This window comes from Liolophura sinensis, chromosome 1, assembly GCF_032854445.1.
Source record: "Liolophura sinensis isolate JHLJ2023 chromosome 1, CUHK_Ljap_v2, whole genome shotgun sequence".
In the NCBI taxonomy this organism is placed as follows: domain Eukaryota; kingdom Metazoa; phylum Mollusca; class Polyplacophora; order Chitonida; family Chitonidae; genus Liolophura; species Liolophura sinensis.
This window is the reverse complement of record NC_088295.1, coordinates 70,785,640-70,813,533: the sequence shown is the minus strand read 5'-3', so window position 1 is coordinate 70,813,533 and position 27,894 is coordinate 70,785,640. Positions and strand designations below refer to the sequence as shown.

Below are 27,894 nucleotides of genomic sequence, written 5' to 3'. Positions count from 1 at the left end.
AGATGTTCAAAGGTTGGGATAGGATGGGCCAGGCTTTGAAGATATGTATGTGTTTATGTTTCAGCCATCGTCCTCTTTCTCCTCCTCCTCCTCAACCGGCGGCGGAGATGGAGGGGGCTCCTTCTCATCATCCTTCGGCGGTGGCAGCGATGCAGGGGGCTCCTTCTCGTCATCATCCTTCGGCGGTGGCAGCGATGCAGGGGGCTCCTTCTCGTCATCATCACTCGGCGGCGGCGGCGGCGGCGGCGGCTCCCTCTCATCATCCCTCGGCGGCGGCGGCTCCCTCTCGTCCTCCTCTTCCTCCTCCTCCTCCTCTGCTGGGGGCGGCGGCGGCGGCGGCGGCGGCGGCTCTGCCTCATCTTCAGACTCCCAATATTCCTCGTCTTCTGGAGGAGGATACGCTTCAGGACAACAATACGGTGGGGGAAGTGCTGCCGCTGGTGGTGGTCAACAGGTAAAGTAACTTGTGTTTAACATTTAAGTTTTGCATTATGCTGTATTGCTGAGTACTGAAGAATAGAATCGTCTGAATTTTTTCTTTCATTATGGAATTTTGGATGAACTCCCTAAGATGAAAGTAGACAATTGACCTATTAACCTCTTTTTGTTCAGGATTCGTACCAATCACAGGCCAGTTATGGTGGTGACTACAAAGGTTATCTTCCTCAGGGATACGGCCAACAATACCCTGGCTCACCCGTAAGTATGCTCGTTTGTATAAAAACAGCTAATAACACAAATATGCCATAGAGAGAATATCTCTTGCAATAATTTTATATTTTATAGCTCTTAAGTTGTTTGAGGTTCAACCAGATTGGAGCAGTAGTTTTGTAATAAACAGAATTTATTTCACATGTAAGAAACATGACAATGTGGTTTGTGTTAAAAATAATTAAAAAGTCTTTAACATTGTAATAGGACTGGAAAGGTTTGATCCATATTTCTGATCATTTTAGAACATCACCACTGCTCTATCAATGTCAATCTGGTGCAGATAAGGAATCGTCTGCTATTTACATGTAACTATACTTCTGTGGTGATACAGAGCATTTCTGTTTCAATATAACCACTTCTATTTTTCAGGGTCCACGAGGTTCATCCGGCCCTCCCGGTCCTCCGGTAAGATATACCAATCATTAACATAAAACATAAAATACATGTTTCATATTTATGTACAGACACAAAGGTAACAGACTAATCATTCGTGTCTTTTCTGCCAGATGGCCTTTGCTATTTTCATTCATTTTAATCTGAATTCTTGCCAAATGTATTCAAGTTGCTTGTTGTCAGTGGCTAACTGGCTTAATGTCTACACTGACTTAGCTATATATCCCTACCATGTGATGTAAGTCTCGTGTTTAAGACTACCAACGTCCATGATTGGATGTGAACACTATATGTTTCGTGACGTCTTCCACAGGGACCTCAAGGATTCCAGGGTATGAGAGGCGAGCCTGGAGAGCCTGGACCCCCAGTAAGTACACTAACTTCGTACAAAAGATCGATAGCGTGTAAGTGTGTAACGTTTTAATTCTAGATCTTATACTGCCAAAAGTTTCAATTTGTGAAATTCTGTGTCGTAAAATGAATTAACAAGTTTATTAATCGGCCTATTCTTTTTAGTTTCATTCAAATGACTCATTTTTTCTCGTATTACTAAAAAAAAACACCATAACCTTTTGATTTCTCCCTACAGGGCCCCTCCGGACCCCGTGGCCCCATGGGACCCCCTGGTGTTCCTGGACAAGATGTAAGTGTAACCTACACAGCTCGCCTCTTTATAACATGACTTCATGAATACAAAAGTATAAAGCGTGTCAGTTCAGTCCTTAATGAACATATGCATGCACATGTTGATAGGAGGGAAAACTGTTTAAATGAACATTAACATCAACCATTGTATAAATGAACGAGTGTCATTGTTTGTGGGTGACTATTAACCTGTATATCCTCTATGTATTTTCCAGGGAGAGTCTGGCCGAGATGGAGAGGCTGGCCCACGTGGTCTTCAAGGTTTAACAGTAAGTGTACACTTCTTTATTCTCTTATCCTCTACGTTTCCCTATGTGCCATTGTCCACAATCAGATTGGAAGAAATTTCTTTGACACTCCCTTTACTGACTTAAAGGTTAACAGTAAAATTTAGTGATTGTTAGATAAACCAAAGACTAAATCTTATCTTAATTTCCGTGTCCAAGGAATGCAGTATGATTTACTGTTGCTTGTTTCTGTTGACAGGGTAACCGTGGTATGCCGGGCATCCCAGGTCTGCCCGGACCTAAAGGACACAGAGTAAGTACACCTGCCATTATCCATTTGTTTTCATGCACTGCAAACAAATAGATTTCAGCATTTCTCGGAGTACGTGAACTGTATGCAGCATTTCTCGGAACACGTGGACTGTATGCAGCATTTCTCGTAGTACGTGGACTGTATGCAACATTTCTCGTAGTACGTGGACTGTATGCATGTAGTAAGATACATGCAAGGCAACTATATTTAGATGTGGTTTAGTACGAAACGTTTAATGGCTAGAATATATGTAATAAGGTATTATGGGGTACACTGTGTCTTGTCTTCTTGTGGTCAGTATTTAACGATACAAGCCACATCCTTCACCTTAAGTAATTCGTATCTTTTCTTTCGTTTCCTTTCAGGGATTCACAGGAGTTCCCGGCAAGGCCGGCAGTGACGGAAGACAAGGAGACAAGGTAGGACACGTGAACTTTAATACAAAAAATTTCGTGGAGAAAAGTAGCACGCTATTGTTTCGTAGAAATATTCTGCGGGCATTGACAGTAGTAATGCACTAAGTGCAAAAAACCCAACTGGAAAGAAACGAAGTGTCTTTGATCATCTAAGTGTTGAAGGCTTACTTTTCACTTCGATGTGGTTTGTTTAGAAGTGGTTAACTCTGTGAATTTTCGTTGCTGACAAGATAATGCGAGTGCCACAAGTCTTTCTGTTGTTTAATAAACAGATATGGTTAACTCTGTGTATTTTCGTTGCTGACAAGATAATGCGAGTGCCACGAGTCTAGCTGCTGTTTAATAAACAGATATGGTTAACTCTGTGTATTTTCGTTGCTGACAGGGTAATGTTGGCGCCACAGGTCCCCCTGGTCCTGCTGGTCCCCAAGGTCCCCGGGGCAGTGCCGGCGAGAGAGGCCGAGACGGTGCCACTGGATCTCCAGTAAGACTCCTTTAACTTTACATTATAGATATTTGGAATTATGATGGATCACTTATTTGTATTATATCATTAAAACAAGATAGCTTTCATATAAACGTACTTGGTTAAATTCCCATGACATTTATTGATATTAAATGACAGAAAATAAAGCAATTTAGGTTCGGCAAATAATTCGCAAGTAATATTTTGTTTCCGTTTTTCTCGAATTCACATGCTGGTAGGTAAGTTGAATATGTGAAATATGAAATTAGCAATGTGAATGTAATTACTAATGGACCGTTTCTATTTTCTATCAGGGTCTTCGCGGTACTGACGGCTCTCCGGGAAACCCTGGCCCCCCAGGTCCCGTCGGCCCAGCTGGTCCCCCTGGCTTCCCCGGCTCTGCTGGTGCAAAGGTAATTCTTCAAATACCTCATGAAGTTAAATATAAAGCATACAGGTATGCCCACAGTTTATCCAGCAATAAGAAATCTACCCTAAACAAACTGAAGTGTTAAAAACATTTGCAAAAGACAATAATATACCTAAGAGGTCTCTGCTGTAATGTGTGTATATGTCGTTATGGTGATATCAGTTAAACCAAAAAGGCTATTACATTACCTTCACAAACATTAACATTTTCTCACTAGGGTGATCGTGGAAACGGTGGACCTCGTGGTGCCATCGGTGCTGCTGGACCTCGAGGAGAGAGCGGTAGTCCGGGTGCCCCCGGAGAACCTGGACGAATTGGAGAGGCTGGTCAGGATGGAGTACCCGGCGAAAGAGGCGCTCCCGTAAGTAGGGCTGTCACATAAGAGTAATGTTTTAGTTCAACAGGGTTTTTACAATAAGTAATAGTAAATTTTTCCATTGTCTTTTCACTATTGAAGCCACGCGCCAGTAAGCTGTAATAGTGCAATGTTTAGCTATTGCTTCGCTAAGCTGACATTTTAATTTAAGCCACATTATTTTAATGTTCAGTTCTGTAGGGTACAGGGGTATTCTAATACACCGTGTTTATATGTAACCTTTTGTTTCATACAGGGCGATCCCGGCCCCGCTGGAGCTCCTGGCTTCCCAGGACCACGTGGCCCTCCCGGAACCAATGGTGCTCTAGGACCAACTGGCCCCCAGGGCCCAAGTGTACGAATACCATTCCTCTCCCTTGTTTATAAAAATATCGCTTTAGGAAACGTTTGATTGCTGCATTCTTTAAGTTATCTCGTATAACCTTACAATTTGCAATGACTTTTAAGAACGTTCTGTTTTTCCAAACCGAAGTATAAAGTAAAACTATTAAAAGCGCATATCTTTTTTCAATATCTGAAACAATTTGATGACTTTTTTACGCAGTAAAGCAAACACATCGTTATGACATTCGGCTATGCTCGTAAATCACTTCTGTGTGGACTTACAGGGTGACCCAGGTATGCCTGGAGAGAGAGGTCAGACTGGAGAGAGAGGATCTGACGGTACCCCCGGGGAGAGAGGACTTCCAGGTCTCCCAGGAGCAGAGGGCAAGAGAGTGAGTACCCTTCTGAATGTTTCTAGAAATTACATGCACATTGATAATCCCAGAAAGCTGGGTTAAATTTTCTGTAATTGTCTCATTCCATGAAATCCTTCCATCCATGTACTTTATAAAGTTAACCACCGCGCGGCTGTGTCTGTCTGATTCACACGAATGAATCACTGTCTTTGAAATATGGAACCTATAAAGCATATTTACACAAATCGCTTTGTATAATGTAACATAGATACTAATTATGCAGAACCCATGATTTTCTGTGTTGGCTCTGCCAGCAACCTTTGGATGGTTGTGGATTTCCCCCGCCATAATGCTGGCTGCCGTCGTGTAAGTGAAATATTCTTGAGTACGGCGTAAAACACCAATCAAATAAATAAATAAATTTGCTCTTTCTCATCTTACCATATAGGGACAACGTGGAAACACCGGTGCACCCGGACCCCAAGGCACTGCCGGAGAGAGAGTAAGTATCTGAACTGATTTGGTATTTGAATTTGAGGCACTGCGTTGACATGTTAGACCAGTAATAGATCCCACTCTCTGGCTACAGATAAAGATTATCCTAACCGCTGTTTATCGTTCGGAATTCTACAACTTGCTCTTAATAACAGCATGGAATTTCCTTCTTAAATTTAAACGGATTTCCCATTAAGTTATAAGGCATTTTATGAAACTGGTTATTTGCTAAAGTGAACTGCTATTAATTGTGTGTTAATAACTTCGTATTGCGGTATTGTAACAGTGTAGTGCTTTGCTTAGGGTGCTCCCGGCGGTAGAGGAGCTCCTGGTCCTAGTGGAATCCCAGGGGCCAAGGGAGAGACTGGCGAAAGAGGAGCTAGGGGCGAACAAGGTGCTGAAGGTAGCCAGGTGAGAGGCCAGAGCAGATACACAATCACTTTAATGCCATAATGAAGAAATTACCTTGTGTGGATTTTCATAAGACATGTGGTCAGAACAACGAAATAATATTATATTTTCCCTAAATTTCTAATGCACATAATTTTATGATACGATATGAATCTAGCTTGTGCTTAAACTGTTTTCTTATTATACTGGCAACTTCCCCTCCAAATGCTCATTTATCTTTATGAGCGGTAGCTACTGACTTATGCCGCTCTCACGAGATTACTATATTCCATTGCAGGGTGAACAAGGTAGACCCGGAGCCGTTGGACCCCAAGGTTTAAGGGTAAGTCTGGATGAAACATCTAACACAACGCACACCTTTACCAAACTAAATCTAGGCTACATTAGGTATCAAATAAAAGTCTGTATTGTTCAAGAATATAAAAGAGTCTATATTGAATCTCATAGGATTCACGTTAAAGTGGTCACCTTTCTGCTTTTTAAAATAAAAAAAAATCAGATCTTGTTTTATAGGTGAAAGATCAAACATAACACGGATGGCTGACCTTCGTCGATTTTTTTCTTTCAGGGAGCACCCGGTCAGCAGGGTAATGACGGACGAAGTGGGCCCCCAGGACCACCTGTAAGTCTTCTCTACTAATCTTCTAACTGTAATGTGTTTGTCGCAGTGTTTGATGCATTCAGAATTGTAAATAAAGTACAGTTTAGATGGCTGAAGTTGTACTCTGTGTTGCTGAAAGCCTGTGTCATGCCGATCAAATTAAAGTACATGTGGAATCGTACATGTACATCGTATTATGTATGCATTGTTTGTATAAACTGGCATTGTCTGTATGCATTGTCTGTTGACTTTGTCTGCGTAGACCTACATTATATTTATACATTTCCTGAATATATTATCTGTATAGGCTTACAGTGTCTGTATACCTTACCTGTATAGGCCTACATTATCTGAATACATTGTGTGTATGGTCCTACAATGTCTGTATACATTGTCTGTATAGGCCTACATTGCCTTATACATCGTATGTATTCATCTACATTGCCTTATACGTTGCCTGTGTAGGTCTACACCTTTTTATATAAAATGTCTGTTCTTCAGGGTCCCCCAGGTGAGAACGGCAAACCCGGAGAACAAGGTGCCCGTGGTCTGACCGGACTTCCAGGTCTTCAGGGCCCACCAGGCGTACCCGGAGAGCAGGTAGGTACAGACAAGTGCAAAATAAATCGCGTATCTTGCATCACCATTCCCTTGTGGCGCTAATATCATGAGTTTGTTAAGAATAAATTAATTCAACAGATTTGATCTTCATAAAGTGTTATTAATAAAGTATAAAATGTCATAATGTGCTAAAACGTTGTCAGTTCTCATATACCTGATTTGATACACTATTTATTTTGAACAGGTGACATACTTTTTGTTGCAACAATGCGCAAGTTCTCTTTAGCGCTTTTCTTTTGTGTTACTGTTCAGTGATTTTCGCCTGTCGCAGCGCATTAATGCCTATACATATTGTAGGGTGTCCCCGGCAATGACGGAGTTCCTGGTGAACAAGGAGTGGCTGGGCCCAAGGGAGAAGCTGGTATAGATGGCGACCCCGGTCCTCCTGGTGAAACTGGTCTACAGGTTTGTATTTTTGCTTACCAACATAGCCTATTCTTCTCGAAGAGCTTATGGTGAATCCTTTATTCCGCTGGTAACTTTCAGTACAGTATCTTTCCAAAATTTAAATTTCGAAACTAGCCAGAAAATGTTAACCAAGCTGGTATACTTAAAAAAGTTTGTGATTGAAATCTTCAATGTATTCTTTTTCAGGGAGAGCGTGGTGAAGCTGGAGGCCCAGGAGCGGTGGGCCCACCAGGATTCCAGGGCCTTCCCGGTCCTATTGGAGCCCCCGGCGAGGCAGGCAAGCCAGGCGAGCCCGGTATTCCGGGAGAAGCAGGCACGCCCGGTCAGCCAGGAGGTCGGGTAAGTCAACGCAACAGCTGCCACAGGTGCCACAGGTGCCACACATCAGCCTTTACAGACAACCACTTTACCATCACATTCGCACTTGACGATTTAAACATATGACAAAAGCTTTCGTTTTTTATGCATTACCTGAAATACGAAACCATTGCTCAGTTGGAACCCTTCCGTTTATGGCTTATCTGTGGAGGACAAGAGCTTTAACCCCTTTTTGATGTGTTTTAGGGCGAGAGAGGATTCGCTGGTGAGCGAGGTGCGACTGGTCAGTCAGGTGCCCCCGGTGAGATGGGACCAATGGGAGCCGCTGGAGATGACGGACAACCGGTGTGTACACCCACCATACTATTACTCTGAAAGCTTTTGAATTTTAAAAATAATGTCAAAGCTCAAAGAACTTTATCGTAGATTGTTTCTTGGTTTTTAAATGATCTCTTAGTTTGAAAATCATTGGGTTGCAAGAACTAATTGAAAACAATGGCACGGCTATAAGAACTTTGCTATTGGTAGATGCCATTAATAGATCTCTTAGTTTGAAAACCATTGGGTTATAAGGAACAAATGAAATAGAACATCAAAGAACTTTGCCATTGATAGATACTTGGTTTTTAAATGATTTCTTGGTTTGAAAACCATTAGGTCACAAGGAACAAATGAAATAGATTATCAAAGTTTTTGAAAAACTCTAGCATAGATATTTCAAATCATATCATTGAACCTGACTATCATGAACAAAGAGCATGGATGTAATACCCGCGGGTTTTGTTTTACCATATCGTGTATTCTCAACTTTTCACGTTGTTTCATCTCTTCAGGGCCCACCAGGCGGGGTCGGCGAGAGAGGCGAGACCGGTGCTCCTGGTCTGATTGTAAGTTACATTCTACTTTGATAAAATTAGCATATTAATCGGTCAGTTATTGTGATAATTGAATGGGTTTTTTTTTATCTAATGCTCTCTTTACAGACATGAAAACATAAACGTCTTCATCTGTGACATGCGTAGTTCAGATGCTTTGTAACATTTAGTATGACAAGGACAACAGTGTCGTGTTTCCAGCAGAATCTCATCTGAACTTATTCTGTTCCACAGGGTCTTCCAGGAGATCGTGGTTCCGTGGGCCCAGCCGGTCCCAGAGGCGAACAGGTAAGCCCAACTGTTTGCTCCATGTACACCACATTTCAGTGTGTAACTTGTGTGTCTCATGGTATTATGTGATTTTATAGTATAAGTACAGGGAAATAATCATTTACTTTTGCTATTTCAGTTTCGATCTTAGTATCTAAACTCAAAGTTTTAGCGCACTCGTGCCTTTTGTCCGAAGGATAACGTCTAATTTTGGATGATAGGGAGTCCAAGGTGAACGAGGGATTGATGGTGACGCGGGACGACCCGGAGAGCCCGGTCCAGTAGGCTTACCAGGACCCCAGGGCAACCAAGGTAACACTGGTGCCCCAGGAGACCGCGGTGACCCAGGCCCCAGAGGAGAACAGGGACCCCAGGGAGTTCAAGGCGAGCGTGGACAACAGGGTGCCCCAGGAAATCAGGGTCTGCCAGGGCTTCAGGTAAGCCATCTCTTCTCAGTCGAAAGCTACAGTATCCTGTACAGGTGTCTGTTGTCATGTAGCTTATGTAAAGTAAGCTTCAAGCTTCAGTATCCTGTACAGATATCTGTTGTAAGCCATCTCTTCTCAGTCGAAAGCTACAGTATCCTGTACAGGTGTCTGTTGTCATGTAGCTTATGTAAAGTAAGCTTCAAGCTTCAGTATCCTGTACAGATATCTGTTGTAAGCCATCTCTTCTCAGTCGAAAGCTACAGTATCCTGTACAGGTGTCTGTTGTCATGTAGCTTATGTAAAGTAAGCTTCAAGCTTCAGTATCCTGTACAGATGTCTGTTGTCATTTAGCCTATGTAAAGTACGCTTAATACCTTTCTGTGGTTGTTTTGCTAGCAATGGCTTACTATTGATATCTATAGAAACATGTGTCATATTGGCTGAAGTTTACTTTCTTCACTTTAAATTGTGAATACTGGCTTAATTCTCAGTACCTATTATCCATCTGTACCTGAAGTCTCAGTGGCTGTGATAATTAATGTCAACTAACAAGTACGTAATATGAATGTTTCAGGGTGCCCCAGGACCTCAGGGAATTAGAGGTGAACCCGGTTCTCCAGGAGTAAAGGTGAGAAGTAGTAATATTGTTAACAGAGTATCCTTTATATTTATTGTATGTTCGTTCCTCTCAGTGAAATACAATAGTTTATGAAGTGAAATGAACTTTTGATTCTCGACTGAAAGCTCTCTGAGTCGCAAAGACACGCATGAGCAATATATTGCATGAACAAAATTTCAAATGACATTCCAGATTTTAAAAAAGATTGGCTGAATGAAGAATTATAGATTAAGCCTTCAAGCTTTCAAATCTCGAGTATTGTGTTCCAGATTGTTAATATATATCTTTACTTGACAGTCGTGCGCTATTTTTACAGGGGGATCCTGGTGATGTTGGACGCCCAGGCGAGCCCGGAGCTACAGGAGCACCAGTAAGTTGTTTACTCACTCAGTACTAAGATGCCTTATTGCGCATTATCAAATACTCAAGTGTTTAATCGGTTTGCTGTGTAACGATATATTAAAAGCAAATAGAAAATACGGTATTAAGTGTGCGATAAGCCTGTAGGAGAATAATTTTACATGTACGAAGTATGGTGATGTTTCTTTGACGCTTTTGTAGGGTAACGATGGTACCCCAGGCCGACGTGGAGGTCGCGGAGATGCCGGACCCCCAGGTAATGCAGGAACCCCAGGCACACCCGGCAATCCAGGCCCACAAGGTCCCTCAGGCCCTGACGGCCCCACTGGGCCGCAGGGTCCTCCCGGAGGAGAAGGCGCTCCTGTAAGTTTTCCTTTTCGATGAAAACAGTTTACAACAAAATGTGCACATTTGTTTGAAACAAGCACTGTGAGTATTTCCTTTCATGCTGACTTGATGGTACTTTCAAGTTATTATGTTTGGACAACGTCATGAATCAGTATAGACCTCCACACCACAGGGGGTATAAGCTAATGCATAGTTACTCATTCCAGGATATACTACTGTACATTTATATGAATGACTTATTTAAGCACATTCACAATCACATAGTGCTTATAGCAGAACAATGAGTGAACAACTCTTATTGTAGGGTGCCCGAGGTGAGACTGGCCCCCCTGGACCTTCTGGAGAAGCCGGAGAACCCGGAGTTCCCGGACAACCAGGACAGAGAGGAGAATCCGGCGAGGACGGCAGGCCGGTAAGTTGACAGCATTTGTTCATTAACGGCCTTGTTAATCAACGTCTGTGTTTGTTTTCCCTTCTGAGCTGAAGGGACAGAGATATAGCTGTCTATGTCAGGAGTAGTCTGGTAGATGAAAACAGTGAACATGACCATCAAGGATATAAGTCATCTACCACAAAATCTTAGTATCTAGGCCCTGAAATGGCTTTTTCACTAACCAATCATGCAGAAGGCAATAACTTTAATTAGTTAATAAGGCATATAGTATATAGAACTTTCTGATTTTCTTTACGGCTCAGTCCATCACATCGATCTCATTCATCATTAGCTGTATTCGGGATACCTTACAAAATAGCCAGAGTTCTAACTATTCCAAATGGAAATTTATTCTGTGCCCACAAATGTATTCCTTTTCATATGCAATGATTTACTTATTGTTTCAGGGTCCCCCAGGCGCGACTGGACCTGCTGGCAGCCAGGGAGAAGTGGGGTCTCCAGGTGTTCCCGGTGTCCAGGGAGAGCGTGGGCCCATCGGCGCCCTTGGTGCAAGGGTAAGCAGATTATAACTATTTCCAGCGGAAGATTAAATGCTAAATTGTACATTGTTTTTTTTTGTATATTTTCACTGTACTAGGCCAGGCCATTTCCCCGTAGCGAATAACTATTATATAAAAGACTACGGCATGGAGAGTAAAACCAGAAAAGTGACGACAATGTGGTAGTTGGCAAACGGTTTCACGTAACCGGCGAAATCTTGAATATGAGACCTTCTGTGTTGGACAGGGCGAAAATGGCGACATGGGTCCATCTGGTAAAGACGGGGCCCCCGGAGCTGTTGGTCCTCCCGGTCCGCCAGGAATCCCCGGAGCTAGCGGTGAACGCGGTAATGACGTAAGTAGCCTTTTAAACTACGTGCTAGTATTTAGCGCATGTTACATCTATCGTTTGTTTTATATAACTAAGTACTAATGACTTTAAAAGTTTGTTAAATTAACCCGGTCGTATTTTGTCATTTTGTTAATTTTACTAAATGAAGATTACTGTTCATATTGTAGGGTGCTGCAGGTAAAGATGGCGCCCCTGGTGTCCCAGGCCGTCCCGGAGAGAGGGGATCGTTGGGCCCTCAGGGAGAACAGGGTAGCCAAGGTCTACCAGGACTTCAGGTCAGTATCTGATATATCTCTCCTGCAACCATTCACCTAAGAAAAACCTCATCAATGATATAACACGGAAACCATGGAATCTTCTGTCAGCATTTGCTGTTTCTCGTTTGTCCGTTAATGTTGTATATGTTTTTCATTATGTGTTGAAATGCCCGTCTTAACATTTAACTTTCCTGTAATTGCGTTTTGCAGATGATTAATTTCTGGGTTTGCTTTCAGGGTATGCCCGGTCCCGCTGGACCTCAAGGAGATGAGGGACAGAGAGGAGAGAGGGTAAGCACCTATTTTTTACTCCAGGTGGAATTACACATGTAATTTCAGGGTACTCTGAAGACAGCCACATTTAGAACACTGCGATGGAGTAAGAAGATATGTACTCATTTGAATAGTGATACACCACTGGATAGTGCTAGACCACTGAATAGTGATGGATCACTGAACAGTGACTGACCACTGAATAGTGTTTTACCACTGAATGGTGATTGGCCATTGAACAGTGATAGATCACGAAGTAGTGACTGACAACTGAACAATGATTGGCTACAGAACAGTGATTGGCCTATGATCAGTGATTGGCCATTGATGTTCATTGAACAGTGATAGATCACTAAACAGTGATTGACAACTGAATAGTGTTTCACCATTGAACAGTGATTAACCATTGAATAGTGACTGACCACTGAACAGTGATTGGCCACTCGTCAATTTTAATGACGACTGAGTCTTCAAATTTATTTTAGAATTAAAATTCGTTAAAACGTTTTTATGTTTTACATTACATTTTACATTTTCCTGTTGTAGGGAGAGACAGGCTCTCAAGGTGCACAAGGTCCACAAGGCGCGCGCGGTAATACTGTAAGTATGCTGCACTTCAACTCTTACAGTCTGCTTACGATGTGAATCATTGTTTTACCCAAGACTTAAAGTGTACAAGCCTTTCTCACCGAAGAATGCAAAATTTCCGTTTCGAAAATGTGAGTCTGTTAATTGTTTGAATCTGAACAAACATGAGCCAACATCTCATAACTGTGTAAGGCTATGCTTCGATAATTTCCTCTCAATTTTCCTGTTAGATTTGAAGATTGCAATGACGTTCTGTGATCCCTACTTCATCACACCTAACCGAACGCCGTATTCATTTCAGGGAGCCACTGGAGCACAAGGAGCTCAGGGAGAGAGAGGAAGTCAAGGTGCTCATGTAAGTCTCCATCTATACTCAAGTCTTTGTAGCTCTAATGCAAACTTATTTCTCACTATATTCTGCATTTCATTATTGCCAACCGTTATTGTAAATTACAAAGTTCTCTTTGTAATCAAACCAATATGTGTAAACATAAAGTTTTCCGAAATGATTAAGAAAGAGTTAGTGATTTCCACTTCTTACCTCTTTCCTTACATAGGGAGCCAAGGGGCACGTTGGCTTGCCCGGATTCCAGGGTCTACCCGGACCTGCCGGACAACCCGGAGAGCTCGGCCCACCCGGCCAACCCGGATCTCAGGGACCACCTGTAAGTACTGACTTTCAAAAACAAATAGCCTCAACTTCTCTGAGGATAAGCCAATTGTAACGTCCAGAGTTAGAATTATAGTTGTTCTGGTTCTTCACGTAAATTTAATAAATTAATATTAATTATAAGGGTTAGCTCGCTAGCACAACGTAATGACCCAGAAGCCTCTCACCAATGCTGTCGCTGTGAGCTCAAGTCCAGCTCCTCTCTGGCCATAAGGTCTTTCAGCAATATGCGGATGGTCGTGGGTTTCCCTAGGCCCGGTTTCCTCGTACCATAATGCTGGCCGCCTTCGTATGTGAAATATTCTTGAGTACGGCGTAAAACACCAATCAAATAAATAAATAAATAAATAAATGAAATAATTTTAAGGAAATGCCATACCATGTTCAGTTAAAACAAATGGGTGCCGCCTTGTTTGAAGCGTCTTTGTATCTGCACCTGTGTTGTAGGGCTCCACTGGAAGTCGAGGACCCCCAGGTAAAGATGGAGACAACGGACCCCCAGGTGTTAACGGACCTCCAGTGAGTTGAACTTCTTAACCTTCTTAATCAGCATATTGACAATATTTAATGATGTAGCATCGGTTCATTAATTTCAAGTTGATTTTCTTCGGAAATACTCTTCCCTGTTTATATTTCGTCCCATTTTTTTTTACTTAACTGCATATGCAATTCCTGCCTGATTGTTTGCCTATGTTTCACTTCTGTCTAATTCTCTATATTCCTTTCTCTTAGGGTCAACGCGGTCCTTCCGGTGATGATGGACGACCTGTAAGTAGCAAGCGCCTTCAATGATCCCATAAACTGGATGTAAAATAGACAAAATATATATTAGTAATCAATTCATTTATGAGTTTGATAGCAGTAAATAAACTGTCTTATCAGAAGTTTAATATTTTCTGTCGCACAATTCAGTATGCTCTGATCTTTCATTTGAAGGTTGTACTTTGAACTTTAAGTCTTATGTGTGCTATGTTATCTATTTCAGGGACCACCAGGTCCACCCGGCCCAGCTGGACGACCAGTAAGTACAGCTTAACTTTTTCAACCTTCTCAAATCTGAAATAAAAACCTGATTTGGGTGTCGTTGATAAAACATTCTGACATGTAGTTATAGTTCTATTCTAATTCAAAATAAGAGAATGGTAAAACGTAAGAACAGTTATGCCATGCCTAAGTTTCCAAATCGGTGCGTGTTAAGGCGAATTATTAACTCATTAAATTTGTGTTTTTGTTGTAGGGTCCCCCTGGCGCTCCAGCTTACAGACCACCAGCCATTTCCCAAGAGAAGGGACCTGATCCCGCCTATTACGTACGTATTCAAACTCATCTCTCTTTTTACAAAAAGTTTGATTCTAAAAATCAGATAAAGCCACTTTTATTGTATTGCAAAATATTTCCACATAATCATAGCTCTGAAAGAAACAATTGCTGAAAATTTCTGGAATTCAGCTTTTATTATTGCTTTGTAATATATTTCAGTAAAATCTTTGTTCAGTCAGAAAGAAAGAAAGAAATACAGAAATTCCTGGAATTAACAGTTGAAATAGGATGAAGTCATCTTTCATTTCATTGCAATATGTGTCGATATATTCTTTGTTCTGCCTGATAGAAATAATTTACAGTAAATTTCTGGAATTAAGGGTGGAATTAGTCTGGCAAAGACTAATTTGATTAATAAGTAAATTGTTACTCTACGTATCTATATCGACGATGATATTATTGATGAAAGCTCATACATGTAGTATGGCTGGAAAATTGCTGAACAATGGGTCAACCAATAAACCAACTTAAATTAACATTTTCTCTCTCATTTCAGTACAGAGGTGATGAAGCTAGACCAGTAAGTTTTAGCTTTCGTTATTTTATGCTACCTAGACTTTAGACATACACACGGTACTAAGCACGATTTGTGCTTCATTCTGCAGTCTGACTGATTACATAATATCGCTAAGTTTATTGACGTCACAAATCTTCAGTACATCAACATTCCAAGAATCAGGGACTTACAGGAAGTCATAATAAATTTCGATTCCGTCCTGTTTTTGTTCATTATATACGTATGATACACAAATATTGGTATATTAGTCTATTCATACATTCTGCCCTCGGAAGAACATTACCAAACGTTCTCCCATTTAAAACACAGTATATATTTCAACCTCATACCTCCTGGTACCCTTTTAAACTGTGTATTTTGTGCGGTACATGCACTCATTCAAATTGTGCCGTAATGTTTTCTCCACAAAATAATCTTTAAAAGAGAATCGTCCCTTATATGAGTGTATTTTTAAACAGGTGTGCTTTCTTTTGGGTTTGTAAGTTTTTGAAAGCTTGACCATTGAAGACACACTCACGAGTTCATTAATGCATTGTTTTAGGACATCGTTGACGTCACTGACATCGCCAGCATCATGGAGCAGATCAAGGCACCTACTGGACAACAGGATGCCCCTGCTCGTTCATGCAGAGACTTGGTCGTTTCAAACCCTGGCCTTGATCTTCAGGATGGTATGCTGAAAATCCGACCTTACATTCCTACCTTTCGTTTTGGCGATAATGTGTGCTCTAGAACTTCAGCAGTACTGTAGTACTGTATTCCATCTATTCCATTTTTAGTACTTTCTTTTCAGTCTTCGTAATTCTAATGCTAAAAAATTGTAATTGTGGAATTGCAACTTCTTTGAATATACTTCTAAACGTTTCGCACTTCAGGTATGTACTGGGTGGATCCCAACCAAGGCAGACTGGCCGACAGCTTCCAGGTATACTGTAAGATATCAACGATGGAAACCTGCATTCTACCACAGCCAAGCATGGTAAGGATCAAACCAACATACATAATGTATTTTAAAAAGATTGCATGAAAACTGCCATGTCATAATATAACATTATGCAATTGATATATTAACATTGTGTAGATGGTTTAATAAAGCAGAAATGTAAAATCAAAGATACAGTGCTTGTCATTTTCCGGAGTTATGACATTCAGTGGGAGTCACAGTTCATATGCAATCAATAGTAACAAAGGTTTGTTCGATTTTGTTTTCAGAGTGACCGACAACGGTGGTCCACAGAGACGCCCATTGACCACATGTCATTTGTGGAGATGAGCAGCAGGAAGGTAGGTCGATACTGGGATGTCTCACTAGTTGAGAAAGACAACTGTGTAGTACTTGGGACACTTTTTAAATGGCTTTCCATGATTAAGTATTTCTTCTTGGCGCTGTCTCACATTTATGCTTTGTTTTTTTTTTGGTACTGTGTGGGAAAGCTATAAAGGGGTTCCATCTTTACCTCTCAGATTTTATTACCTACGTAACAAATGTTCTATTTCTTCCTTGTGCGTCCTTTGTTTTACAAGTATGCAGATAGTTTATCTGGAGTTACTCGATTTTATTCTACTTAAACACTATCAGTTGTACGTAAACGGTCAAAATTTCATGACAATTTTCAGCAGAGAAAGACTTAGTTAACTAATTTGGCACTGTGATTTCAGTTCTATTACAAGGCTGAAGGCTCCCAGATCCGTTTCCTCCAGCTCCTGAGTGGACACGCTTATCAGAACGTCACCTATCACTGCCGCAACTCTGTTGCCTACGGAGATTCAACGACCAACGACTATGTCAGCGACATGGCTGTAATGCTGGAACGATTTGACGGAGAGACGATAACACCTTTTGATGAAAATCCCAAGAAGAGATATGCTGTTAAATTTGATGGTTGCAAGGTAATGTATATATGAGAGCTGCACAAATCTATTAATTAAAAATGACACAAAATAATTATGATGAACGATTGATATATACGAATATCTGATACTACGCCTAGATTTGTTCATTTTGAAGACATGTATACTATATTACCTTAACTGTAAATTATCACTTTGCTTTGTGTAAAACGTGTGGTATCTTTAACAGCCGTCTTGTATTTACAGTTCGTTAATGTTTGAAAGTATTGATTAGAGTAACATGTAATAGTATATTCAGGCGATATCTAGGCTATTAATGAAAGTTTCCCTGCTGTAATTTTTTCAGGATTCAGTGTATTAGGATCATACCCCTAATCTTAGGAATACTATATATTACAAAAACACTGTTTTGTTTTGTATTTTTACAGGATAAGACCAACACCTGGGACAAAACAGTTATTGAAATTAGCACGAGACACTCGCGCTGGCTACCAGTGACAGATATGTTTGTCCGTGACATTGGTGCTGAGAACCAAGAGTTCGGCATCGAGCTTGGTCCAGTCTGCTTCCGGTAACCTAGGAGCAGATATACCGAACTCTAGTCAGCCCAGGCCGACCGGCAATTATCAATCTACCATGCTGTTTTCTACCATCTTGACAATTGTTCAGTGTCACCGTGGACCAGGGGTATTACGTGGATCGAGTATACGAAGTGACGGGGGTAAAGATGTTTATACTAGTTCCGACAGGGAAAAGGAGACAATGTTTGGGTAGACTACCCCAGTGGGTTTCTCCAGACGTCCACAGTTGAATGAAGATACGTGAAACGCAACGGTCCAACTATGTAGACCTCAAACATTCTGTGATATTTGAAAAACCAAACACTGCCATTGTTTCCCTGTACTACAATTGGACATATCCCTTGGTATGGCTCGAGATATTCTTTGCACTATTTCTTTGTTCTTGTGATCTATCTGTCACGTGAATGTAACAATAAACCATCGAGTAGTCAGCAAGTTGTTGAGTCGGCCGCGGCTGTAAAAAAATAAAAAAAAAATACTTAAAAAAACTATGTCCCATGTGTGCGCGTTTTGATTTTTGGAGTAACGGTGGTTTTACTCACATTAATGCATGATTATGGATTCATCGGGAGCATTGGATCAAAACTGGGGTTATTGTATTCCTGCAAATTCATGGATACGCCTGCCATGAAGGCGCTGTTTATTGTAAACACCGCCCGTATTATTATTTTAATTGTTGTTCATGTACAACTTATACAGGGCTTTAGCCACAAAATCGTTCAGTTTGCACGCAAAAAAAAACGCTGAAGGAGATATTCAAGTATATTTGTCGCCATAGTTTGGCTGAAATACTGCCAATGGGGGATTCGTTATATTCCTATTCATTCAACCCACGTTCCAGTTAGGAAAAGACAGCATTACCTCAGTGATTTGACAATGTTATACACACGTACGTGTATCGTCAATGTATTTACAGACCAACTGAGTTGATAGATTTATTTATTTATTTATTTATTTCATAGGCGCTTAAAATACCGTATTCACTTATGTTTTACCTATGTTTACCTTTTTATTTCATTGTATCCTAACGCCACACTCAAGATTGATTTTACTTATACGGTAGGCGAAGCGTGGTAAACAGTGAGAACAAGGGAACAAATTCCCTGTCCTGAAGGGTTTGGACCCGCACTTCGTGCTTGGTAGTTACTGAAAGGCGATGACGTTAATCACCCTGCCATAGCGTACTCTGTTGTCGGGTTGAGTTCAGGTTTTTGTCACAACATCTTGTCATAAAGCTAAGGTCGGGCCTCTTCTTCTCCATTCGTGCACAGGAAAGTCTGTGAAGGGCGTGGGTGTCCTCCGGTCCCTGAGCTGACTCTTCCCACCATATAAATAAAACATTCTTGAGAACGGCGCAAAACACCGATCAAACAAATAAAAACATAAATAAAGCTAGGGTCTAGCTAAGCTTTCTGGAGGGTTTTAAGGCTGTGTGGTTTTCTACTTCTTTTGTCACGAAGGTCGGGCTGTGTTTAAATGTAGTGGCAAGCTAACTCCATCTTCATTTTGGCATTCAGTATTTTTATATTGCTTTATGTCATTTTCAATAAATATGCAGCAGCGAACGAACGTTTCTTTTACACACCGAGGCAATGGAACACTTGGAACAATAGCAATGTACTGTAGACAAACACTGAACAAGCCATATGAGAAAAAGCATTAATATGACGGTGGTAAGATGTCATGTAATTTCTGACAATGACTTCAGTAAAGTAGTTTTAAACAGACACTGGGATTTTCTTGGGCTTACTTTTCTACCTTGCTTTAATACCTGACGAGGGGTCCCTGACCGAGTGGTTAACGTATTGGACATTTGGTTCTTAACTCACGTAAAATACGGTTTCAAGTCAAGCCTCGGACAGGAAATTTTCAGAATACACCATAATCTTGCTTTTTTTTGTGAAACGTTGGTGATATTACCATCCCCAACATGCGAGTAACAACATCAGGCAGCTACCTACACCATCATCTGAGTATGATCCATTTAAACAACATTTAATACTTTCCGTATAGTATATTAGCTGTAGAAAGTGATATTATTTATTATATAGTGATCGGTTTTATGGGTGGAACCAGAGCCAGAGTACCTGAAGTAAACCACAAACCGCTAACCACAAACCTCCAGGTAAGCTAGGCCTTGACTTTATGACATAACCTGACCTTAAAACGATCACAGAGCGTATTCTGACAATGTAGTTAAGGCGCGTGCCTTACAGTCGCTACCATATTCGATGTGCCGATTCAAAGTAGAAATTTGTAGATTCCCCAACCCTCACAGTTAGTGAGGCCTCAGTGAAAATAAGCGGTCGATGACCCTTGTGTGCCTGTTCGCACAGTATAGTGTTTGTTGAAGACCAGCTGTCTTCTACCAATATGGTGTACATGTATACATCTGTACGCTGTTGGAATTTGTAGCAAACGTTCAGCGATTACTGTTAAGACTTACAAATGTTTACCTTTTACAGTTTACAGTTCGCATTTATAGGGTGAACTAAGGTATTTTTACGTGAAATAGTAATCTTCACATTGCGTAAGTAACAGTCAGTAAACATGTACATGTTCAAGTATGGTATATCTCACTCTCCATCCAAATGGCAGAAAGTCTACAACTGGCCATGTAAGACGCTTTTATGTATATTAAACGACTACTTTCCTAAAGCAAATAGACCTATAGGCCTATAGGCCTATAGGCCTACTGCAACATGTATGAATGAGGACTACAATATCTAGACTGCATCTTTTAAAATAAATATTCTGTAAAGGTTTACTCATGACCAAATGAATGTTAACCTTCATATAACAAAAGTAAACTTTTATGTGAAGTGAAACTTTACTGAATCGGATGCTGCCCATTTTCGGTAAACGTTAACTTATATGGACATTCTTAACGGTTTAACAGTGTATTTCATCTGTACAGCTTGTCAGTGGTCGGTGGCTTACCCTGAGCACGTCGGTTTTTTCCATCCACCTGTAAACTTATTCCGGTGAATGATTTCCGCTTTGGTATATATGATGCAAACAATATTTGGTTGGCACGCATCTGGAAAACAAAGCGATTTGACAAATTTATCAAAGAGGTAGAACATTGCTGCTGTACAATCTGCGAATATCATTGCGCATCTAATAACACCTTCACTTGCATGTGAGTCGGCGAGCCTATGACATCTCAGCCAACATCTAAATGACAGCATCAAGCAGCTAAAAACATCTCCACCAACATTTGAGTAAGCTCCATCAGTATCTAATAGGATCAACCAGCTAAATTAATATGGGATTTTAACTTATCATGTGTAACCGTTAAGGTATTAGCCGCCTAAAATTACCATAACTGACTCAGTTTTTTGCATGAATATGTCAACATGCAGTAACTGTATTAAAACAATGTTATCCTTCTCCTTTTTCGCCATGATATGGTTGAAATATTGTCTAAGTGGCGTTAAGCCAAAATCATTCATTCATTCATTTTCCTTTTACATTCATTACGGACCGGCCCCGATGACTCAGTTGGTAGAGGGGCTGTAGATCCAATGTCAATCCTGGGTCGGGTCACACCTAAGGCGTTAAAAGAGGGAGTTGTGGCGTCCTCGTTTGGCATTCAGCGTTAAGGGGAAGAGCAACGACTGGTTGACTCGCATCAGTATAATGGTTCGGGTAGGGCTGCTTACTTACCTTCGGTAAGTCGTCTTAATGAAGCAGCACTAGATAAAAGAGCGGTGGAAATCCGTTCTGCAACAAGGAGGCACATTGCAAACACTCTAAGAGCTCCTTCGTCATCATATGACTAAAAAATTGTTGAGTATGATATTAAACCTCAAGTTTGTTCATTTATTTCGACAAGCAACTTCTGGTTTTGAGTAGACCTGGGTCAAGCATATGCACATTATCAAATTAATATGTATGTATGTATGCTTGGATTTTTAGTTCGTACGTAACAATTTTTCATATAACGACGAGGAGTCATTAGATGTGTGTACATATATTGTATTTTCTTGTGGCAGAGCGAGTTCTTGCCGCCAGAGCCCTGAAGATACCAGACATGACACCCCAGACATGACATCCCAAACATGACACCCCACCCTATCACATTATACGGACATTGTAAAGTCTTTGTTATGACCCTGCCTGTCAGAACAAATGGTAGCCCATCAATCCTGTAACATGTTTCAGCAAAGCGATTTATTATTTATTTCTTTATTTCTTTATTTATATGATCGATGTTTGACACTATACTGAAGGGATTTTAACTGTTAGGATGGTGGTACGTTAATTTCTATGTTTACATGTCCCTTGTTCTAAGCCGGAAATTGCACGCGCACCTTGCGTACCAGAGGTTAAGAGTCGTGCACCTTACCATGCACTCCACAAACTATACGAGATGTAATGAAGACAAGGTATAGGTACATATGCACTGCACACCAAATGTACGAGATGTAATGAAGACAAGGTATAGATACATATATACCAGCGATCTGTGACAAAATAATCAGAACAATTTTTAGCACTAGACTAACTTCATAACTGATAAGTTTCATCATTTCAACGAATATATTTTAGCGTAGATGAATTCCATCTGCGTTGGTATGCAAGAATCTAAATCTGTAAGAAATCTGAATTAAGCATGTTTTATTATAATGTCTTGTACCGACGATGATTGTCTTGTAGAACGATACCAAACAATTTACACCAGACAGACAGTCTGCAGCTGTAAAATGTCGGCCGTACAATGAGTCTATTTGATGTATGCCTCTCCCATACTCGTCCTTCAGTGAAATTCCTACTGGGCACATTAACTTTATGTCTCGTACTTTCAGTGTATCACACTACTTGAACTGAGAAAGAAGAACGGCAGTAGTTGGGCACGGTCATCTTGACCTAAGCCCATCTTGAGCAATCCCACACTTAGAGTGATCAACTACAGATGTCCGTCTCTCAGCTATCACTTTACTGTATGATCTACAGAAGGACATTTACAACGTTGCCAGAAACTCCCAGAACCATTTAAGACCCTAACGCATCCGTCTGTTTTCCTCCCTTCCAGCCACTGGCCATAACTTAGCAGTGATATACTGACAGTGCGTAACAGGTGGCTAATACAAATATACTGTGTAAGTTTCGCAGAAAGGGCGAAGTGACATATGGTGAGATATAGGAACGACAAATATCGGCCACTTGGACTACAGACTGTCCAGCCAAAGTGATGCAGGAATGATTAAAAGCTTAATTATTGTTTCGAGCATTACAACCACTTTTGTGTTTACGGCTAACATTTTTGTGCATAGTCTGAATGAAGGGATATAATTTAATATCAAGGAATCAGAACTGCATTCTGATGGCGTCCACATCATACAGATTATCGTAAGCTCCGTTTACGAGCTACAATATTTAAGATTAGAGACAGCCACTTCGTAATCAAGTAAATCTCTACTGGGCGGTCATATATTGAAGTATTCGAAACATAGATCCTTCGAGGAGGCCTTCATGAGGATATGAGAGGACAAATAATAGTGATTAATCTGCGAGGCATACCCATTTTCACAAAGTAAGGTTGGTAGAAATTTTCTTTCAATCAAATAACTGTTTTTAAAAATTCTTTTTAAGGCTATGGAATGCATCCCTGGGAGCGACCACAAGGCAGCACATAATCTTCATTGCCTCTTAAAATCGTCTAAAAACTATCAAAGTAGTTACCAAGAGATGCTTTTGCTTGAACGATGATGAATTCTGCATACATATAGTCACCCCACATTACAGTGATTGGATAACATATATCCTCTGTTACAGTATACTGTTTAATATAGGCAAGGTCACCGTGAACTTCCTCCACATCACTTAACAAATTCTGAAAGGAAAGTTTTATAAGTACTTTGTGGGCTTGAATTTTCGGCAAATCATTTGTGGCATTTCCGTTTTACAATCCTCATCTCGAACGGACAGAAAAAGGTTCAGACAGCTGCTAAAAGAGCATTACAAAGTACATAAAGTTAGCGGAGTGGCTTAATGAGATTATAAGTACTTGTCGTCCATTTATTGTATGCTGTACGAGTACAAGTAAACAAGTCGAAGATTAAAAGAGTATTGAATATATTTAACATACTCGTTTCACCATGACGCATACGCTGCATCTTATACGAACAACTAAGTCATATAAAACTAAAAGAAGTCGAAGATATACTATAGCATGGGAAAACATCAATACTGCTTGTAAAAGTTTGGCTAAATACTCACGAAAAATTGGACATTACATGAACACTCATGTTGTAAAAGTGCTTCGATACTAATTAAGTGTGGTATTATGGCGTCTGTCTAAACTATTTTCTTTGTTGTGTGTCAGCTGCTTAGTTCCAAAGACTGGATTTAAGATGCAGGTGTTATCTGTACTCACAGATGTTAGTTTGTTTCTAAAACCCTTCGATGTTTATGATGTTTATCTGAAAGTGTAAAATCGCAATGACAAACGCTCCGCACTTGCTCAGAACTGGTCCACTCTACACTTTTCGAAATGTTAACAAAGTTAGTTGTTGACATCCTTAATTCTAGAATAAATAACTAACACTAGTAAGACTATTAAAATTGGCAGGATACTTCTAAAACTGCAGATGTCGTTGTGAATAAACAACGGGCATTTGTGCTTTGTGTTAAAGCACAAAGGTTTTATTTAATATTTATTACACCGCTGTTCAACGCCGTACTTGCCAAAGGTCGGTATAGTTTACTAAAGGGACTTCCGTTTCTGGTACTCATAAAACTAACCAGCCTTGTATAAGTGAAATTGTGGGGTTAAACATCAGTTAGTCAGCCCATCACTCAGTTTTTCGAATTTCTAGTTTTGGCCGTGAACAATGTTATACATCCGGTTGGCGTTCTGTATATAGTGGCTTAAAAGCTTTGTCTTCATGTACATGTCCAATCAACGCTAATGAACATTGTAATACAGCCATGCAAATCGTTAAAATCTGTAATCATTATTCCATAAAAATGACAAAATGACCTTGGAGCCTAATGCTAAAAATATACTACATTCCAGTTCTTTGCTTTTCTCCCATGTCTTAAGCAAATGGTTACATGTCATCCCTGAAGAGCCATTTAACGAAATCAGTTTCAGATCATTCTTGAACTTCTTTGAGATATGGTCACTGACATAGGCAGATGGACACTCGGTAATGCAAGGGAGAGAACTACTGCGTATCTTCCTTAGACTTATGAGGTCAGTGTTGCGATACCAGAACAGAGCCTCGTAAATAGCCCGTCAATACAATACCGTACAGCAACACCACATTCATGTACCCTTACCACATCTCTAGAGAATACCAGCGTGTACTTTTGTCATTTCTAGCACACATGCGGTGAATTACTTCAGCCAAGCAGTTTACATTACAAAAAGAACAGTTTACAACGTTAGAACATGAAATAATCAAGTACCTTTAATACATTGTTTTATAAGATAATGACTTCCAAATGCGCTAGCGGTGATTCACCAAGACCATGACAGAACGTACGGCCAGACAGCTGAAACTGAGTAATCTGTCAAACATAGACACACTAGTTGGTAAAAGCGCTTGGATACTATCTACCGTTAATTGTTCCATTCTACTTTTTGTTAATATTCCTGTTCTTGTGCTTGTTTTCATACATCGCAAACTTTAATAATTTCTATCCTGAGTGTGTGCAAGTTATAACAACGTGTTGCCACCGTGGGAAATTTAAATCAACAAAGACCAACTCAGACCAACTCAGACCATATTAGTGTTTTATAAGTTTGTAAACCTTCATCCTTTTGCACATGTGACGTACTGATATGCCAATTAGATAGGTGGAGTGATCTTATAGCTACTGAAAATTCCTCTGACCGCGAGACCACAGTCCGCTCGTAGGTGGTCGACGTAGACTAAGCGGACAAGGGTAGGGGAACGACTATTTTGCGACACAAACCTCGGATTAGAAAAAAATCTGACAATATTCACATGAGTCGATAGACTAAGAGAAGACTTTCTTCCTAAAATGAATTCCAGATTTGAACATGTATATCTCGGGGGATTTCACTCTTTGAGCTTAACTTATGCCAACTATTAAATTTATGTAATGACATGTCTGTTTAACAATACAATCTGCTATCAATTTCTTCGGGTTTATAAAAATGCGGTTTCCATGGCAACTTTTCCGCGACTAAACCTGTTGAGCATATGGCCATTCTTGACTAGATCTGAGTGTATAAGGACAAATATGGCACGATCAGGTTTACGTGGACAATTCTGCCTGACAGCTGAGAAACTCTAGGAATAGGTGCAGGTTCCACACATCCTTAAATAGAGTCTTTCCCAAAAAAAACCCAACATGCCTTTGAGCTCTAAATACTCATAGGGGACAAAACAACGATTCCAACGACTACAAGAAATGAAGACTTTGTCATTCACAGATTTTACATTTTGTAAATGCTTTGGGTGGCACGTACACGTATAATTCTTATGAATACACATTATAAGCACTCACCTTCCTGCGGTTATTTCACTTTATTGTAACATGGACTCTATTTATATCTTTAGAACTGAGGATATATTAACGACAATATTTTTTTAATTCAATTCGCAAAGACAATTTTGTATGTAGACCTTCAAATGTGGACAACGTTTATAGAATGAATAATTATTATGAAGTAGTAAGTTAGTTTGTCGCCAAAAGGTCATGAGGAAATAATGTTAGTGTAAGAATCACCGTTTATTACTTTTGTTCTGTCACATGTTGTGTTTCCATGAATAACGGGAATAACGGAAGGTTCCGTGAAGATCTGCCTGACCCATTAACTGCCCGCAACATGAAACATAGAAGTACATGACTACCATGTAATACGTGGAACGAAACCTGTTCTCGTATATATCAGATTTGCTTAAATAGCATATGTACTCGCTCAAGAATTTGTTGCTTGACCGATATGGTTCAAAAACCGGGCTTCTTATTACTTTATGACACTGGCTGCCTTAACTAGCCGTACTTTAAAGTCGAACATGCTATTGTTTTGCTGATCTTTTGCAGAGAGGCTATATTTTGGAGTACGTATAGAAGTCAGTTGAAAATGATTCCATAAGGTATCACATGTAGAACAAATTACGCTCGCCAAAGTTAACATCCACAGCGTACGTGCCGTGAAACCTTCTGTAAGTATCTATTTTACATGTACATAGCTCATCGATACAACCAGTACTTGAACTATTTCTACATTCAGTCCTGTTCATCTCAGTGAGCTTCTTATCATTTGTCCTAAGTATATAATTTTACTGTGTTGTACACATCTGGTAATACTCCCTGCACTCTCACTGACATATACACACACAATCGGCTAGGAATCGTGAGAAGCTATTCCCAGCTCTAGATTCTATCAAAATAATACCCATTACAGTGGCTTTGTTTCATTACTTAACATTTGTAGGAGCATCCTTCGGCTGTTAATAGGCTTGAGGAAAGGGGCGTTGTAGAGCACTAGCCCTTTGTGTTATATCTGACCCGGTGAAAGCTATTTGGTTACAAAGCGGTCATCTGCCAAGGCTACTTTAGTGCGAAGGTCAGGGCTAAGGTGGGCTATTGCATACAATTCCTCCAAATTGCCAAAATATTAGAAAAGAGCCTCTCCCGCGTCCCACACAAGAGACGCACAAAAAATTCCAGATGGTAGTTAAGATGCGCTATGTTATTAAGTAGAATAGCACATTAAACATTGATCCTTGGAAAGGGTATTTATTCCTTGTACTATTTCAAACTGCATTTGGTATTCGAGACTCTATAAGACTCTCACTCATGATTGTCGGGAGACACAGTCTCCTGACATATGGTCTTAGTCAAGACGCAAGGGGGACGGAGAGAGAGGGAGGGGGACTGAGGCCGAGAACAGACTCATTCTCTCGACCTCTGTCTTTTACAATGGAATGCATTAAAACCGCTTACTGATGTACGACACTGGGTTGTCAGCATGGACTATGACTAATATGTCGTGGGACAATGCAACACAATGTAATTATTTTTCTATCTGTACCTTAACTGATTTTGTGTTCCACATTCACAAAGACAGATGGGATCAGATTTCCGTCTGACACTGCAGTCACCTTTACATACAGTTTCTGTCATATCAAATATAACCAAGACCTTGTTT

At 40.4% G+C, this 27,894-nt stretch overlaps 2 protein-coding genes across 2 annotated transcripts; one reads left to right on the top strand and one right to left on the bottom strand.

Moving 5' to 3' along the window:
• Positions 1-60: 60 nt before the first annotated feature.
• Positions 61-1,378, bottom strand: LOC135463664 (protein TsetseEP-like). The gene is made up of 2 exons (XM_064741045.1): positions 1,369-1,378; positions 61-437 (listed from the first exon to the last, which is right to left on the bottom strand). Exons 1-2 carry the CDS (start codon positions 1,376-1,378, stop codon positions 61-63), a joined length of 387 nt encoding a protein of 128 aa, XP_064597115.1.
• On the top strand, positions 619-18,247 carry LOC135482402 (collagen alpha-1(I) chain-like). Its single transcript, XM_064762370.1, has 44 exons — positions 619-699; positions 1,084-1,119; positions 1,421-1,474; positions 1,697-1,750; positions 1,968-2,021; positions 2,239-2,292; positions 2,658-2,711; positions 3,094-3,192; positions 3,489-3,587; positions 3,822-3,965; positions 4,216-4,314; positions 4,589-4,696; positions 5,109-5,162; positions 5,459-5,566; positions 5,844-5,888; positions 6,135-6,188; positions 6,669-6,767; positions 7,086-7,193; positions 7,383-7,535; positions 7,761-7,859; positions 8,348-8,401; positions 8,624-8,677; positions 8,881-9,096; positions 9,662-9,715; positions 10,023-10,076; positions 10,268-10,429; positions 10,719-10,826; positions 11,255-11,362; positions 11,595-11,702; positions 11,867-11,974; positions 12,194-12,247; positions 12,776-12,829; positions 13,119-13,172; positions 13,375-13,482; positions 13,935-14,006; positions 14,220-14,255; positions 14,473-14,508; positions 14,725-14,796; positions 15,304-15,327; positions 15,866-15,995; positions 16,200-16,303; positions 16,537-16,608; positions 16,984-17,214; positions 17,604-18,247. Exons 3-44 carry the CDS (start codon positions 1,442-1,444, stop codon positions 17,748-17,750), a joined length of 3,738 nt encoding a protein of 1,245 aa, XP_064618440.1. The 5' UTR covers positions 619-699; positions 1,084-1,119; positions 1,421-1,441; the 3' UTR covers positions 17,751-18,247.
• The last annotated feature ends 9,647 nt before the right edge of the window (positions 18,248-27,894 follow it).